The sequence below is a fragment of the Vespula pensylvanica genome, chromosome 13 (genome assembly GCF_014466175.1).
Source record: "Vespula pensylvanica isolate Volc-1 chromosome 13, ASM1446617v1, whole genome shotgun sequence".
NCBI classification, from domain to species: Eukaryota; Metazoa; Arthropoda; class Insecta; order Hymenoptera; family Vespidae; genus Vespula; species Vespula pensylvanica.
Genome location: NC_057697.1, coordinates 1,164,127 through 1,181,626, shown reverse-complemented (window position 1 = coordinate 1,181,626; position 17,500 = coordinate 1,164,127). Strand labels below are relative to the sequence as shown.

General features: G+C 29.3%; 1 protein-coding gene across 27 annotated transcripts in view; it reads right to left on the bottom strand.

Annotated features, from left to right (window-relative positions):
- Window positions 1–17,500, bottom strand: part of LOC122633700 (longitudinals lacking protein, isoforms A/B/D/L) — a 268,756-nt gene that overhangs the window by 160,071 nt on the left and 91,185 nt on the right. The window contains exons 7-9 of one of the 27 annotated variants that reach the window (XM_043821950.1): window positions 14,272–14,532; window positions 13,624–13,906; window positions 12,916–13,080 (exon numbers count right to left, since the gene is read on the bottom strand). The exons of 22 other annotated variants lie outside the window; for them this stretch is intronic. In XM_043821950.1, coding sequence (XP_043677885.1) covers window positions 13,626–13,906; window positions 14,272–14,532 — 542 coding nt within the window. In that variant the 3' untranslated portion in view covers window positions 12,916–13,080; window positions 13,624–13,625. Of the gene's footprint in view, window positions 1–1,267; window positions 1,495–3,612; window positions 3,754–7,762; window positions 8,151–9,548; window positions 9,864–10,611; window positions 10,868–12,915; window positions 13,081–13,623; window positions 13,907–14,271; window positions 14,533–17,500 lie in introns of those variants that run through there. 4 more of the 27 variants (XM_043821986.1, XM_043821981.1, XM_043821955.1 and 1 more) reach the window with 4 other exon arrangements.

Sequence of the window (17,500 nt, the reverse complement as noted above, 5' to 3'; positions counted from 1 at the left end):
ATCGGTTCAGTCGACATTGTTACGTGGTTGTATAAGCATCGCAATAGACAAGCGTCGTAATTTCTAATATTCTCCATCGTTAACGTGAAATATCTATCGTTAGAAAACTATTTGAAATATTTTCATCGATTATTCGTAATGTGAACGAGTACGATTCGTCAGACTTTAATTGCGAACAGATAAAATCTAATGACAGGAAAAATCATAATTAAGAATAGTTAGAAATAAAACGACGACGATTTTACGACGCATTTTATTTTTAACTACGCAATCTTGTCGATTAAATATCTGCGAATAGATCGAATACACATACACATACACATACACATGGACACAAATACACAGTTTATCTCTTAAACGATGGACATTCATTTTTCTACGATAGTACACGTGGATACGAAGATATACAATTTTCCGAACAGATCAGGTACAACGAATTCGTAATTAGTTTTAAGTTCGATTAATTATAAGCTGTTTTAATGCGTTAAAAATTGGTTCGACTCGTTGTCAGACCAATATGAAAATATATAGAATAGATATATAAGTCGAAACGGAATGATATATGTATTTCCTATTCCGTTTGCAAATAAGTTTTGTAAAAATGACACAGGGAATAATATATATATATTTTTTTTCTTTTTTTTTTCTTTTTTTTTTCTTTTTACATTTGTCCGCATATAAAGTGTTAATACGCGTAATTTCGCATCTGTAGTCTTTCTCTCGAAATCAACGTATCTCATTCGATCTACGAAACTCCGACGAACAACTTCTTTTCTCCGATTATATAATAATTTTTATTACGACGAAAAATACATTTAAACGTGTTAGTTAAAAGTGTTAGATAAGAAGAGAAAAGAGAAATGATGAAGAGAAAAAGGAAAAGTACGAATAACGAAGCGAGAGGCAACGACGACTTTTAGAAGAATCAAACAAAGAAAAAAAAAAAAAAGAAAAGAAAAGAAAATGATGAAAAATGTTGTTTAATCGTTTTTGTTTTCTTTATTTTCGTGAATTAATTTCATTATAAACGTGAAATTTTAATCTGTTTAAATTCAATCGCTTTGAACGACGAAAAGATGATCACGCGCACGTAAACGAGCGTAATAGAAAGTAACGTAAAAAAAAAAGAAAAAGTATCAAAACAAAATACTCGAATTTTCGTTATCATCGAAAAAAAAAAAGTAAATAAAAATATAAAATTGTATTCATATAATATCTTCGATGCGATTTATTAAAAATACGATCAAAATCGATCGGTCTTCGTAAAAATTCTTTGGCTTTCCTAGCAAACGATAATATGATTGGCCTTGTGAATATTTCTCACGTGTTTATAAACGTTCGAACTATACTTGGAACCATAGCCGCAATAAGGACATCGAAATCGTATCTCGTGCAAGTTGTTGTAGTGGGACTGGATATGACGTAGTATGACGGCTTTCGATAGATTACTGCGAACACTATGATACCGCCCATTGGAATCCATCTGGTAACTACCTGCAAGAGAATCGTTTTTATTTGATCAGTATATAAAATATTTTTTATTATTTCTATCTTCTTTTTACTTCTAATTTTTTTTTTGGTCGTTTCTGTTTTCTTTTTTATCTTTTTTTCTTTCTTTTTTCATAGGTTTTTCTTTTTTCTTTTTTTTTTTTTTTTTTCAACGAATATCCAGGCTGGAAAAAAAACCAATTTTGGGTATTCCTTCAAATTATAAAAAGAGAGAGAAAAAAAAGAAAGAAATCGAACATGAAAAATATTACAACTAAATATACAAAGCGAACTAAGGACATAGCTTTCTACAATAAACATTAAACATACAAATGATCTATGAAATATTGGAAATAACTACGCGAAGACTTTTCTTTTTTTTTCATTTCCTATCTAGATAAAAATGACGAAGAAGAAGAAAAAAAGAAAATAAAAAGCTGATTCCACGATCACGTTGCGATCGCAAATAGATTGTTTCTGTAAATGATTAAAAAGAAAAGAAAGGAAAAAGAAAAAAAAAAAGAAAATTATAATATCGTTTCAAACGACGGAGTTGGATAGAAAATGTTTTATCGATATTTTTGTGATAAGGGAAATACTTATAGATATAAGGGCTTGTGCATCAGGGAATTGAAATATTGAAAAAGAAAAAAATAATTGAGACAACGATTCTCTCATATCGATACTTTGATAACGTCTACGTTTTTTCTTATTCTTTTCTTTTTTCTTTTTTTTTTTTTTTTGCTTTAAAGTCACGTTAAAACAATCCATTGTTTTAACAAATCCAGTCTTACGCTTTTACAATTTTACAATTGCGAATAATTTTTACATCGACGAATTTCTATAATACTTTCATAGCAATTCCTTGGCATGTCTGTTTTTAAAGGGAGAAGAGTATTTGTCGCACAAACGACGAGGGATAAATTCACGAGCGTGAATCACGCTTTCGTGGACTACTCATAGAACGTGCTATATTGCTTGTTTCGTAATCTATATATTAATAATAGATGAATAACAACTCTAAAATTTCTTTTCTCTGATATTGGTTTCAGCAAAAATATACTAAGTTATTTTTCATATTGTTGTTTACGAGGATTAAGATGTTTTCAAATATGGGGCTCCCCCATAAAGCTTGCGCCTAATACGGCTTATGGTAAATGTGGCCCTGAAAACAATATCAATTTATTATACATTCTACGTTATAGAAATTTCGAAAGTTAAAACTTATTTTCGTTAATGATAATAATTATTTTCGCTCGTATATTTAATTTGTGTGTGAAAATCAGTGGATTAGTTTAGAAATTGTGTGCGTGTGCGTGTGTAAGAGAGTATCTGTATCCTTGAAATAATTATCGTCTTTCGTCGATGATAAAAGAGCTCTATCAAAAAAAAAAAAAGAAAAATAAAAAAAAGAAAGAGGTATCTATGACTAGAAAAATTATGCTACATTAATACTAAACCACAACTTATTTCTACGATTTTCGTATTTACACGCGGATATAGATATCATTCTAATCGAAAAAGTATTTTACTAAGAAAACAATTTCTTTCTTTTCGTTCCTTTTTCCTTTTTAAAACGTTGGAAAATTAATAAAAAAAAAAAAAAAAAAATAAAAAATAGAAATAAAAGAAAAGAAAGATAGTAAAAAAATTGGACGGATCCGAGGAACAACTTTTTAACAAAAAATTGCTGAATGGACGATCGTGAAAAAAAGAAAAATAATAATATTAATAGTAGTAAAATAAACGAACGAAAAAAAAATTAAATTAAATTAAATTAAATTAAATTAAATTAAATTAAATTAAATTAAATAAAAACGAAAAAACAATACTTAGTGTATTTGATAGAGTGTTTTTGTTAGAAGATTTATCGAAAGACGATAACATTTCGCTGAATTATTACAAGAAAAAGAGAAAGAGAGAGAAAGAGAGAAAGATAGAAAAGGGAACGCACACAATGAATACGATTCGTTCAATACAATTTAACGAATCTAAGTTCCATGTTACGGTGTTTCGCCCTGATGTGCCTGTAAATCGCCTGAGTGTATTTGCTTTTCATATCGCAATGGGGACACTTGAAACGCGGTAGATCAACGCATTCGAGCCTGTAGTGTCGGTTCATACCGCCGGAAGTGTGAAATATCCGAGAACATTTCGGACAGGGGAAGCCACGACGATTCAATACGTTCTGTAGTCTGACCAGATGACGTGAATGTCGATGCCGTACAGTTGGTTGTAACTTCTCTAGGACGATTGGTCTAAAATCTGTAAGCAAAAAAAGGTAGACGATTGTCAGAGACGAAACGAGACAATTTTAAATGAATCTATCCGGGCGCGTATTAAAGAATGTGAGCGATGATATTCTGGAATGGGAGATTTCTAAAAAAAAAATTAAGTTTCTCCTAAGTGGAGTACGAGAAGGATTATTAGTATAAAGAAAGAAGGAGAGAGAAAGAAAGAAAGAAAGAAAGAAAGAAAGAAAGAAAGAAAGAAAGAAAGAAAAAATAGAAGAAGATAAAAATTGATTTCTTGTTATAAGTATTATCGATGAACTTTCATTCGATGAAATAATTCTGAAAATGATTTCTGATCTCTATTTTTTTTAACGATTAAATTAATATATATATATATATATATATATATATATATATATATATATATATTGATTATTATAATATGGGATTATGGGGACGACAATCTCTAACGTAAAGGAAAACAAGTCTTCATTAATCTCAATAAATATATCACACAACTTACAAAAGACAAGAATGTATGTGTATATAAAAAGAGCAAGAGTGAGCGAGAGAGAGAGAAAGAGAGAGAAAGATAGAGAGAGAGAGAGAGAGAGAGAGAGAGAGAGAGAGAGAGAGAGAGAATGAGATAGAAATGGAAAATACGTAATTGAAAATTGAAAAAGAAACATGAATAATCGTACACAATCTGATCACGATTCAACTAGTAGAGTTTGTTCAAGGTGACATCCTGCCCCGGATGAAGTTTCCTGATGTGATTATAGATCGAATGAGTCCACTTGCTGACGTGGCCGCAATAAGGACATTGATAACGTGGCAAAGAATCGCACTCGTATCTGTAATGTCGATACATCGAGTAGCTCTGTGAAAATGACTTGTCGCATTTCGGACACTGATACTTCCTCAATTGGGAAACCATCATCGAAGACTTATCCAAGGATTTTCGTTGCATCTGTTGATAACTTTCGGATTGGTGTTGCTGATAATGAGTCATCTGTTGATCCTGTCCATGAGGACGTCCCATCGGCCAAAGTTCTGAAACCGAATTCACACGTGACATGTTAATTACGTTATTTGACGATTTCAAAAGGATTTACAAGCTCGATCACGATAATGAGAACGCAAAATGAGAGGATTATTTTTCTTTTTCTTCTTTTCTTACTTTTTATTTTTTCTTTTTTTTTTTTTCTTTTTTGTTAAATGTCAAATAGAACGATGATATATATATATATATATATATAAAATAATAGTTCTATTTGATATATATAAATAAGAGATACTCCTTAAACACAATGAAATGATAATTATTGACAAAACAGTCTATTTTTCATATCTATGAAAAGTATCTTTTCTTAAATAGAAAGATTAAATATTCAAAACTCTCTCTCTCTCTCTCTCTCTCCCTCCCTCTCCCTCTCTCCCTCTCTCTCTCTCTCTCTCTCTCTCTCTCTCTCTCTATCTATCTATCTTTCCTTGCTTCTCTCTATTCCTGGCTATTCCTAATCCATCAAATTTACCCTGAAGTAGTATGCCGTCCTGTAAAGAGATACAAATGTAAACAATGAAGGTCGATTTAAACGGGATGAAAACTTTATTGAACATTGTTCGAAAAAAAAAAAAATAGATTTAGAAAGGACACATTATGTTATCATCATTTCATGTGTTAAGTTTCATATATACTTTCATGACTCCTCGGAATAAAAGACAAAGAGAGACTCGATCATACATATACATATATATACATATATATATATATATTTATTATATACACACGTAAAATATATATATATACACACACATGTAATAGAAACATCTTACAAGAGATGAAATTATTAAACATGAGTCATTAATTAATCGTTATTCGAATTATACAAACAGGCTAGATAATACCCCCTTTCTAATCATCATCGTCATCATCGTCGTCGTCGATTTGTGAATCATTGAAATACCTAAATTAACTTCTATTTACAAATTTGACAATAATAAGGAAAGTCTTTGTCGTAACTTTCCACCATCTTCACTCGATTTCATCTGCTCTCCCATCTCAGAAAATAAAAAAAGAAAGCAGCAGCAGCAACATCAACAATAACAACAACAACTTCAATAGAGTTTAATCAAAGTCACTGTTTCCTTCGGATGCATACACCTCACGTGCTGATAAACGTTCGACGTCTTTTTACTGCAAAGTGCGCAGTAAGGACATTTATAACGTGGTGCCTTGCCGCACTCGTACCTGTAGTGTCCCAACATGGTGTCGCGTCTCCCATAACCGTTGTTACAATTAGGACAATGGAACTTGCCGGTATAGAAATTGAAGAGTGTATCACGTTTCTGCGAAGCTTTCTTTGGATTAGTTGATACCAGGTGAACGTAGCCAGTCGAAGAACCTAAAAAAGATCATAAATTATGTCAGGAACGTAAAATAGATCTCTTTCTATTCGAAATTTTTTCATCGATTAATTTCTCTTTTTTCTTTTCGTATTTCTTTTTTGTTATCCTTCTCTTCTTTTTTTCTTTATTTTTTTTTCTTTTTGTATCTTTTTATTGTGAATTACTATTTAACGATCAATGGGAAAATATAAACGGGCAAAAAAGAATCACCTCAACGATAAACCTGGGCCACGTACGAATAATATTTCAGGACTCCATGCACAAGTTGAGGGTATTTGTTGTTTGAAGATAGAAAAAGATAAAGAGAGTTAAAAATGTATATATAAGTATATTTGTATGTGTATATATATATATATATATATATATATATATATATATACACATACATATATATATATGTATGTATGTATGTATGTATGTTGATTGAATGTGAAAAGACAGATGAAGAAGGAAAGTTAAAATTATATAAAATTATTGTATTTCTCTCTCTCTCTCCCTTATACACGCACGCACACACACACGCGCACAAACATACACACACACACACCCGTACGCATTCGTATGCACGCATACACGAAAAGAGAGGATTTATTTCAATGGTTTTCAAACTAGATCTCTTTCTGAAAAACATTATTCATTTTTTTTATTTGCTTCGATCGAAGCTACAAAAAGATATAACTCTGTTGACGATATAAAGATATTTACATTTGTTATCTCGCTCGCACAGCTATCTATCGATATTTAATCTCTCTCTCTCTCTCTGTCTCCCTCTCTCTTTCTTAGATTAAAATTTTTCTTTTTTTTTTTTTTTATTATCACTCAATAGAATTTATATCACAGTATTTAGTACGATCTACTTTGTATTTTTTTAAAAATAACGTTATATATATGTGTGTGTATATATATATATGTATATATATATATATATATGTATAAAATATAAGATAATAATTTAATACGAATAAATTTAAAAGGAGAAAAGAAATAATTATGAAAAAACTTCATTTGTGGAATGTTTAGTTAATCTCCACATTAAAAATTCCTGATATATTAACTTAAATAAATAGAACAATGACGACGATCACAAAACTTTACGTTTTTCAATATTCAACGTGTGAAAGTAAAGTTTCGAAAAAAGAAAAAAAAAATAAAGAAGACATCTAATTAAACTTTACACCATCTTATATCACCAGTTGTCCAATAAAATTACAGTAAAATATTTCGATGACATGCATGCAATACGAAAAACAAAAGAAAATAAATAAATAAATAAATAAATAAATAAATAAACAAATAAATAAAGAAGTAATAGAAAGACACGAAGAATCTTTTATATATTTATCCTTAAGATCCTTCGAAGAAAACTTTATTCCTATATAAAAGAAAGAAAAAGAACCATGCTAATGTACTACCCATAACTTAATTCTTCTAACCAGAGTCAAAAAAAAGAAATAGAAAATTCTTTTGGTTACTGATTTTCTTCTTTTGTTTTTTTTTTTCGTTTCTTTCATATATCCTTTTTTATTTAATGCAAATATTTCGTTCAAAAATTGCGAGGAAAAAAAAATATTTGCGATAGATGAAAGAAAAAGAAAAAAAGAAAAGCAAAGCTTACGAACTCGTAATAAATCGAAGTAATCTTTTGAGATCTGATAATCGACGATGTGGAGCCTAAGGGTCTTCAAATATATGTAATTACGGCCTTTGATGATGATCGCTAATCGTCCTCGTGGCGTTAGAAAAGTTTATTGCAGGCAAATGGCTTCGTTGGATGTTTGTGTTGGACGTGATATTGGATGTTGAATTTCCTCTTGCTAAGTTGGCCACAGTAAGGGCATTCAAACCTTGGGGGTTTACCACAATCATATTTAAAATGTGCTCTCATAGCACTCTTCGTTGAATAACTTTTCCAACAGCGTGGACATAGGAAACGTATGCCATGAGATGATGATTGATCGGTACTTGCCCTATAAAAATATTTCTCCTTCTGCCAAGATAATGATAACATTGGTAGTAGAGCTGAAAAATAAAAAAGGACGAGGAGTACGCTGGATTAGTATTTTTTTTTTTCTCTTCTTTTCTTGTCTATTTCTTTCTTTCTTTTTTTCTTTATCCAACAATCAGATGACTCTTTCGGCCGATCATTATTGTTATCATGATTAATGAAAAAAGAAATAAAGAGAGAAAAAATATTTGTGTGTGTGTGTGTGTGTGTGTGTATGGATGGGTCTCTCTCTTTCTTTTTGATTTTGAAAGATTTGAAATTTGATAAAAGAAAGAAATAAAGAGATAAGAAAAAAATAAGACTTCTCTAAAATTTCTCTTTCTCTCTGTCACGCGTGATGAATGATAAAATAACGAAATGTTTGAAACGAACGATGAGCAATGGACGATCTGATCGATGTTAAAAAAAGATTTGTGAAATGGATACAAAGATATACACGGCGATAAAAATTATTTTTTAAGAACAGATGTTCCTTGAGAATGTCACACAAAATGAAATTATTGCACGAGAGAAGATTGATCTATCACCATGATTGTTACGTGATAAGAAAATAAAAAATGAGAAACCATTTAAAAAGAGTATTAGAAAAACTTTGAAGCACGATTATTCGACCGATGAGTTGGGTTGGGGAATGAAGAGATTGAAATGAACGATTTGATGATTTTCGAGCATTGATGCAAATGATATATACATCAGATTTTCTAACATAAGCTTAGCCCAATGGGTTTGAAATTATTTCAATTTCTTTTTTGGTGTTATTGGTACGAAGTATGAAACGTTAATTCCTTGTACCTTAATTTTCATGAGGTGCGAAAGGATTGAAGGAAATTAAAGAAGAATTCCGATGTGTAATACCATAATTCACGTTGCTACGACACGAGTCATTTGAGAGAGAAGTAAAAAAGAAAAAAAAAAAAAGAAAACAAAAAACACAAGGAGAAGAAATTACACATTTGAAAAATTTCTTTAAGATCACAGTACTCCAAATCCTGAAACAGAAAGTTCATGTCTATGAAGAATTAGTATTTAATAAATTCAACAATAAATGAACTTTTTAAACGTCATTCTGGATTTTTGTTTTTTTTCTTCGTTAAGATATCCCATTCCAACATTTATTTCAATAAATTATTTATTTATTATTATTTATTTATTATTATTATTATTACTATTATTACTATTATTATTATTATTATTATTATTATCATTATTACTATTATTATTATTATTAATTTTGTTTCACCATTTCTTTACAATATATTAAATTATACATACATACATACATATATATATATATAATATTTATATATATATATATATATAATTTTTTTTCATGGACGTTATAGATACATGAAAAAATATGCTATCGCGAAAAGTAATAATAATGTAAAAAAAAAAAAAAAAAAAAAAAAAAATAAAAAAAATAAAAAGAAGAAGAAAAAAAATAATAGATTATATTCTAGAATCTACATTACGTTTAGGAATACAATTTCTCATACTGATAAGGTCAATGGCATAAACCATGTAATCTTCGTGAATTCGTTTAACGTGTTTGTAAGTGTCGGATGTGTATCGCGATTTGTAAACGCAGTATGGACATTTGTAGCGTGGTTCCTTCCCATTACAGGCACTGATCAAGTGTCTCTTCAGATGGACTTTCTTCGAGTAACTGTTCGGACAATTCAGGCACTGATAAGGTTTCGTTCTCTCTGGATAATACATGTACCACCCTGAAAAAAGATTCAAATCGTTACTCGTTATTGCCCATGCGTATCAATTTTCTTTTCTGTTTGCTTATTTCGAATCATTGTAAAAAAGGACACACATTGAGAGAAAGAGAGAGAGAGAGAGAGAAATAGAGAAAGAGAGAGAAAGAGAGAGAAAGAAAGAAATAAAGAAAGAAAGAAAGAGAAAGAGAGAGAGAAAAAAGTAAGAGAGAGAGAGAGAGAGAGAGAGTTAAGAATGTTACTTATAGGTTTGGTTGAAATATCGTAAAGGATATAAAATATCGTTCTAACAAATCTATCATATTTCAAATGACCAACAAGCAAACGATATATATACATATATATATGTGTATGTGTGTGTATGTGTATGTATATATGTATGTATATCTATTGGAATGCATGTACAAATAAAAAGGTTCTAACGAAGAAACAAAGCTTTCAAATATGAAAATAATACAGATAAAACAATTTCTTTTCTGCCTATTTTTTACGCACACAATATGTATGTGTGTAAAAAAGAAAAAAAAAATATATATATATATATACGAAACACATATTTATATACAAGTACGCATGTATATATATATATATATATATATATATATATATGCGTCTGTATATATTACAACATTTAATTCACTATTTAACAATTAGTTAATTCCGTTGAGATCATTGTAAACAAATGTTAGTTCCATGTGACCACTCTGCTTTTTTCGTTAACGTTAGATTATAAATATCATTGAGAGATCACTTATGAATATCGATGGCGAAGACTTTTAAATCCGTGTGCTTCCTTCTAACATGACCATAAACATCCGATGTCTTTTTACTTCGGTGATGACAATAAGGACACTGGAATCTTGGTTCCTGACCGCATTCGTACTTCAAGTGTCTAGTCAGACTAGGCTTTTGACCGAACGCACTTGGACAGTTTGGACATGGAAACTTTTTGCTTCTACCATTCGCACTATCGTTATCGGTCTTTATGTTCTTGGCATGGTGTAATTCTGGAAACAATAATAAAGCAAGTCATTCATGGAGACAGAGAGAGATAGAGAAAGAGAGAGAGAGAAAGAGAGAGAGAAAGAGAGGAAGAAGATAGAGTGATAGAGAGAAAGAGAAAGAAAGAGAGATTGAAAGATAGAGATAGGCCTTGGAAATAAAAAAAAAAAGAAAGGAAATTTACGATGGCATAATTCGTCCGAGAATGATCATGGATCAATCAAGGATCGATCGAATAGTTATTTTATTATCTCTCGTATATCTGTAAATTGGATGCACCTGTTTAGTTTTGTTCTTTTTTAATCGCTATTTGTATTTCTATTTTTACTGTTGCTTTTTATCTTGTATACTATTCTTTCTTGTTATTGTTTCTTTTTTTTTTCTTTTTTTTTTTTATATCTCTTTCCTATTTTCGTGATGTTTTTTATTATTGCGGTATTTCTCGCTTGCGTGTTTTTTTGTTTTTCTTTTCCTTTCGGAGATATCAACGCGATTGAAGGGTGGATCTTCGATCTAATTCACGATTGTTGAGAATTAATATGGCTGGAACATAAACAACGTAGTGGCCATTTCCCCCATTGACAAGTTAACCCTTTAGCTAGAGAAAAGTTATATGAAGTTATATATATATATATATATGTACACATACATATGTGTGTGTGTATATATATCTAAGAATATATAAAAAGATCAATTTATTCTGATACCGTAGCTAAAAGGTTAATGCACATTTCTCATTGTTATGTTTGAGTTAATACTTGCGTATAAATATATGAAATATATTATACTGCGTGTGACCATGAAGCCCAGATAATGAAAAAAAAAGAACAAGAAAAAAAACAAAGGAAAAAAAGGAAACAAAAAGAGACAGAGAGAGAGAGAGAAAGAGAGATAATGAGAGAGAGAGAGAAAGAGAGAAAGAGAAGGAGAATTAAGTGCGACACATGCCAAGCGTATCCTGGGATCGTTGACGAGCACAAAAAATCATATACATATATATATATAAAAAAGAAAAGAGTAGAGAAGAAAAAAATAAACGAAAACGATTGAAGATATTTTTATTGATGCCAAAGGAATAGTTAGAAAAAATGATAAAAGGAAACAGAACCCATACTACGTATAAAATTCTGTTCGATCATATGATATATATATATATATATATATATATATATATATATATATAAGTTCCAAAATAAAAATGAAAATAAAAATAAAAATGAATGAAAGAAATACATCGAAATATTTCGAAGGCTTAGTTTCTTGTGATTTCTCGCGAAAAGAGAAAACAAATAATTGTAACAATCATAGCAATAATAACAATAACAATAACAATAACAATGATAACAATTTTTATATCTATCAATAGTTTTGTTTCTTTTTATTTTTTTTATCGAAAAGCTCAGCTAACTAACGGTTGATAACGATTGAAACGTGTCGATCACATAAATATCTTTGTCACTGTGTTTAATCCTAATGTGTTTGCGTATGTCGGTCTTCACTTTGCAAATGTATTGACAGTATGGACATTTGAAACGCGGTTGTTGTCCACATTGATAACGTAGATGACTCGTTAGATTTCTCTTCCATTTAAATACGCTACGACAATTTGGTGATGGACAGTAGTAGTAGTATCGTGAGTAGTCGTTCCTTGAAAATCTCGAATGAAAACCTCCTTGAATCATCGATGATCCACGATGATTTCTTCGATGGTAAGGAGAGAGACTGGATCCTGGAAAAGTGATGATAGATTTTGTCCTCGACTTAATAAAATATCGTTAAGTATTATACGATATTAATGAAATATGGTTGACACAAAGTGGATGATTGTTCAATAACAATAACATACACAATGATAATACAATGAATAGATATTAATAATTGTTGTGTATATATATATACATATATATATATATATATATATATATATATATATATATATATATATGTATGTATGTATAAGCTTTATGAATGAACGATTTGAAAAAAATATTGTTTTCATTAATGGTTAGAACGAATTAAATCAATCATTATTGATTCAATGAAACAATATCGATTGAATTGATATACATCGTTTATTAATTCTAAAATAATTGAATTAATTGTTGTTCCAATCTTTCAGCTCGGATTATTTAAATCTAAGTTGCTTAATATTAATATATATTTAAGAACTATCTATTGGGTTCTTCGTCGTAACAGATTACACGATCCCTCGGGAATTCTGAAAAAGAAAGGAAAAATTAGAACGAGATAGAATTATTGTCCTTGGACGAACGATGAGACAGAGATATCTCGAAAAATCTTGTTGCTCTCTTATTTTTTATTTTTAGTTATAAAATAAACTTCATTTTTTATTATCGTTATAATAAAATATTTTTTACTTATATCGAAATTTTACAATTTATATCGAAAATTTACAAGTATACAATTATTTGTAAAATAAATCGAATGATTTTACAAAAGATCTTTGGGATAAGAGTATATTTAAAAAGAATAAAAAATTATTAATAATAATACTAATAATAATAATAATAATAATAACAATAATAATAATAATAATAACGACAAGAACAAAAATTGTATTGCTCATAAAAAATCAAGAATATGTATCGTAATACGAAGAAAAATTTCACATCTCGCAACTATGCCAAAAAAATTTTACGAATAATATCGTCCATAATTTAAAAAAAAAAAAAAATAGAGATAAAAAAGTTTTGATTAAAATAATGATAATAAAAATGTCACAAATACGAAGAAAATGTACCCTCAAGGTTTGTAAACAACATTCTCGACAATGTCCATCGTATAGACCTCATTTTTCTTGTGCTTCTTTCGAATATGAGTATAGATATTATATGGATACTTGGTGCAATTAGTGCAATAAGGACATTTAAATCTTGGTGTCTGACCGCATATGAAAGTCAAGTGTTTCTTCACATCATGCTTATGAACGAAAGTACTGGAACACTTTGGACATGGAAACTTTCTACGACCAATTTTCGTATGATAACTTTGTTTCTTTAACTCCTGGGCACGTGGTTTCACTTCTGCAAACAAGAAGATATCAAATCATTGAGATATTGTCATGAAAAAAGAAAAAGGAAAAAAAAAGAAGATTAAAAAAGAAAAAGACGATTTACGACGATCGAAAGGATTCTAAAATTAAACGATTACTTCTCAAACGATAAAATCGGCTAAACCAGCTAAAGATTTATCTTCGATCGATTCTCTTGTAAAAGAAATAAGTAAATAAAAAAAAGTAATTTAGAGGTCTATCCATTCACTTCTAGAAAGACTTTATAGGATCTTCGATTATTCGAGCAAGTACGGCAAGAAGAACATGTTTTTCAGAAATAAATTAAAAATAAAATAAAATAAAAAAATGATCTATTCGCAGGATCTTTCTACGCACCGTTCCTATCGATCTCCATCGCATAAACCTCTTTTTTTTTGTGCTTTTTTTGTACGTGTTTGTAGATGTCGGCTCGAAGCTTATGTTGATAACGGCAATAGGGACACTGATATTTTAATGTCTGACCGCATTCATGCAAATGAGCAGAAAGTCTATGCTCATAAAAAAATGATCTTGAACATTTTGGACATTGAATCTTTTTCTTTCTAACATTGGTGCCATCGGTCTTATGCGTGCTTGACTCCTGATCATGATTTATTTCTGGAAACAATAAGAAAACAAGTCATTGAGATTAGTTTTCGTCGAAGGAATGGAAGAAAGACAAGAAACAAAAAACTACTTAATGATAATAATGATGATAATGGTGATGATGATGACGACAACGAGGACAACGGTGATGATTAATTAATACGTCACAAGGATTAATCATACTACTCAAAAAGTTTTACTTCTATCTTTCTTTTTCTAAAGATTTAAACAACGTACGATTAAATATACTGTTCAATTCCAACTGATATTGTAACGTTTAATTTTGTTATTGATATATTTTGTTAATGATCAGAACTATAATTTATACATACTTTAAGAGAAAAAAGAGAAAAGGAAATTTGAAGATTCATTATAACGATAATAATAATAATAATAATAATAATAATAATAAAAGAAAAAATTAGAGAAATTTCATTTATTATTAGGATTCTGATTGAACGCTCTTGAACAGTTTGAACGTGGAAACTTTTTCTTGATGCTTGTTGATCCTTGATACGCTTCTGGAAACAAGAAGAAAATAAATCATCAAGATTAGCATTGTAAGGAATAAAAAAAAAAGAGAGAGAGAATTTTCTCTCTCTCTCTCTCTCTCTCTCTCTCTCAAAATTCTCAAGATTCAGCAAAAAAAGAAAAAAAGAAAAGATCCTTCTACTTCTTGCAAAGTAGAGACGTATATTATTTCTATTCACTTCGATAAAAAGATCGATTAATATGTAACAAGATTTATTCGATCGAACTCGCAAAAGTCTATAAAAATAAAAAGACAATTCGATGAATAAACCAATTGTACCTTATTATATATGCATCTAAACATGTGTGCGTGTGTGTGTGCATAAGAATATATTTATTTGTATATTATACAGTCTTATATAATTATCAAATTTTATATTACTTCAATAAATCTATACAAGTAAATTAATAATATTCATAGTTTTAATATGTTTAACATGTTAAAGGATTTTGAGAAATAGAAAAGAAAGTAAAGAGACTAGAAAAAGAAATAAAAAAACGACAACAACAACGTTCAACAATTCGATACAGATTTTGAGGAAGGAAATAAAATGAAAAAGATAACAGTATAAAAATAGGATAAAAAATAAAAAAAATATCTCCTTAAGGTTTATACACATTGCTACTGATAACATTTACCGTATAAACCTCAAGTAACACCTTCGTACGTGTCTATATACGGTGCATCGTTGTTTATCGCGATAACAGCAATAAGGACATTGAAATCTTGGTGCCTGACCTCATCCAAACCTCAAATGTATATATAGATTACGTTTATAATTGAATTCTAAACAGAACCTTTTTCGTCTGTTCAAAGAATCGATCAAACTAGAATTTTATTCTTTTTTTTTTTTTGCTCTAAAAAGTAAATTTTTTAAATATTGAAATATTCTTATTTTATTTTATCTTTCTTTTTTTTTAATCTATATTTGTATTTCTTCTTTCCGTTTCTTTTTTTTTTTGTTTTTGTTTTTGTTTTTGTCCCGAAAAGAAATTTTTGACGATCAACGTTTGAACAAAAAATAGATTAAGTTACAAGTTTTCGGAAATGATACGTTCAGTTTGTTACATGCAAACACACAGAGACGATCGATTTTTCATTTAGGCAATCGATTACAAAAAATAATAATATTGGGTTTTTCAGAAAATTTAATCATTTGTTATATATCCATTGAAACGTGATAGTACGTACGTAGTAATACATTTATTTGTAAATGATTGTTCTTTATGGACATTACACTTTTACATGATTTCAATAAATTAATATAAGGTGAATAAATAACGGACGTAGTGTGACTGTTGTGGGTTGAGAAAATTTTGAATAAAAAAATAGAAAAAAAGAAAAAAGGAAAACGAAAAAACATCTGAAAAAATGTAGAAAAATAACAACAACAATAACAACCATAACAACAATAATAATAACATTTAATAAATAGAACATAAATTTTGGAAAAAAAGAGTGAGAGATTGCGAGACGGAAAGAGAGAGAAAAAAAATGAAAAAGAAAAAAAGGAAAGAAATTTTCACGAGTTTGAAAAAAAAGATGAGTCCTTATGGTTTGTACACACAACAATTGACAACATCGATCGTATAGACCTCACGTTTTCTATGTATTTTTCGTACGTGAGTATAGACATTTTCTCGTTGCTTAGACCTTAAATTGCAATAAGGACATTGAAATCTTGGTGCTTGACCACATTCGTACTTCAAGTGTCTACCCAAATCACATTTCTGAACGAAAGTTTTAACACATTTCGGACATGAATACTTTTTTCTTCTAAAAGTGACGGAATAGCTTAACGTCTTTGACTGCACGTCATAGTGTATCTCTGTAACAAAAGAAAAAAAGAGAAGAAATTAAATCATTAAGATTAGCCTTCAGTGGAGGAAGAGAAAAAGAGAGAGAAAGAAGATAGAACAGAGAGATGGAAGAAGAAAAAAATTTTGAAATAACTATTTATGATTAAAAATAATGATTAAATGATTCTAACCAATATTTCGTGACTCTGATGGATCGACCAAAATAATGATTTCCTTCCTGGATCCTCCTGCAAATTAAAGAGATTTTTTTATGTTTAGTCTCATATTTTTTTTCTTGGTTTTTATTTTTTTTTATTTTTTTCTTACTTTTTATTTCTTTTTTCATCTTATTTTTGTTTTTTTTTTTCGTTTTCGTTCCGCGGATTAAACGTCAAGCAAGAAATTCTTTGATAAAAACTTCACAAAATCTGATACAAGCGACATTGTAGACATAGAACACAGTGCAACGAATTATCATCAATCGCATAATCGTTTAACCAAAGAAAATATATAGGATTATATTCGGAAAGTTCATTCGTTTATTACAGGTGCATTGAAACGTATACTTACAAATATATTTATTTATAAAAATTTGTCGATATAGATATTACATTGTGCATGACTTAAAATAAATTAATACAGGGTATGT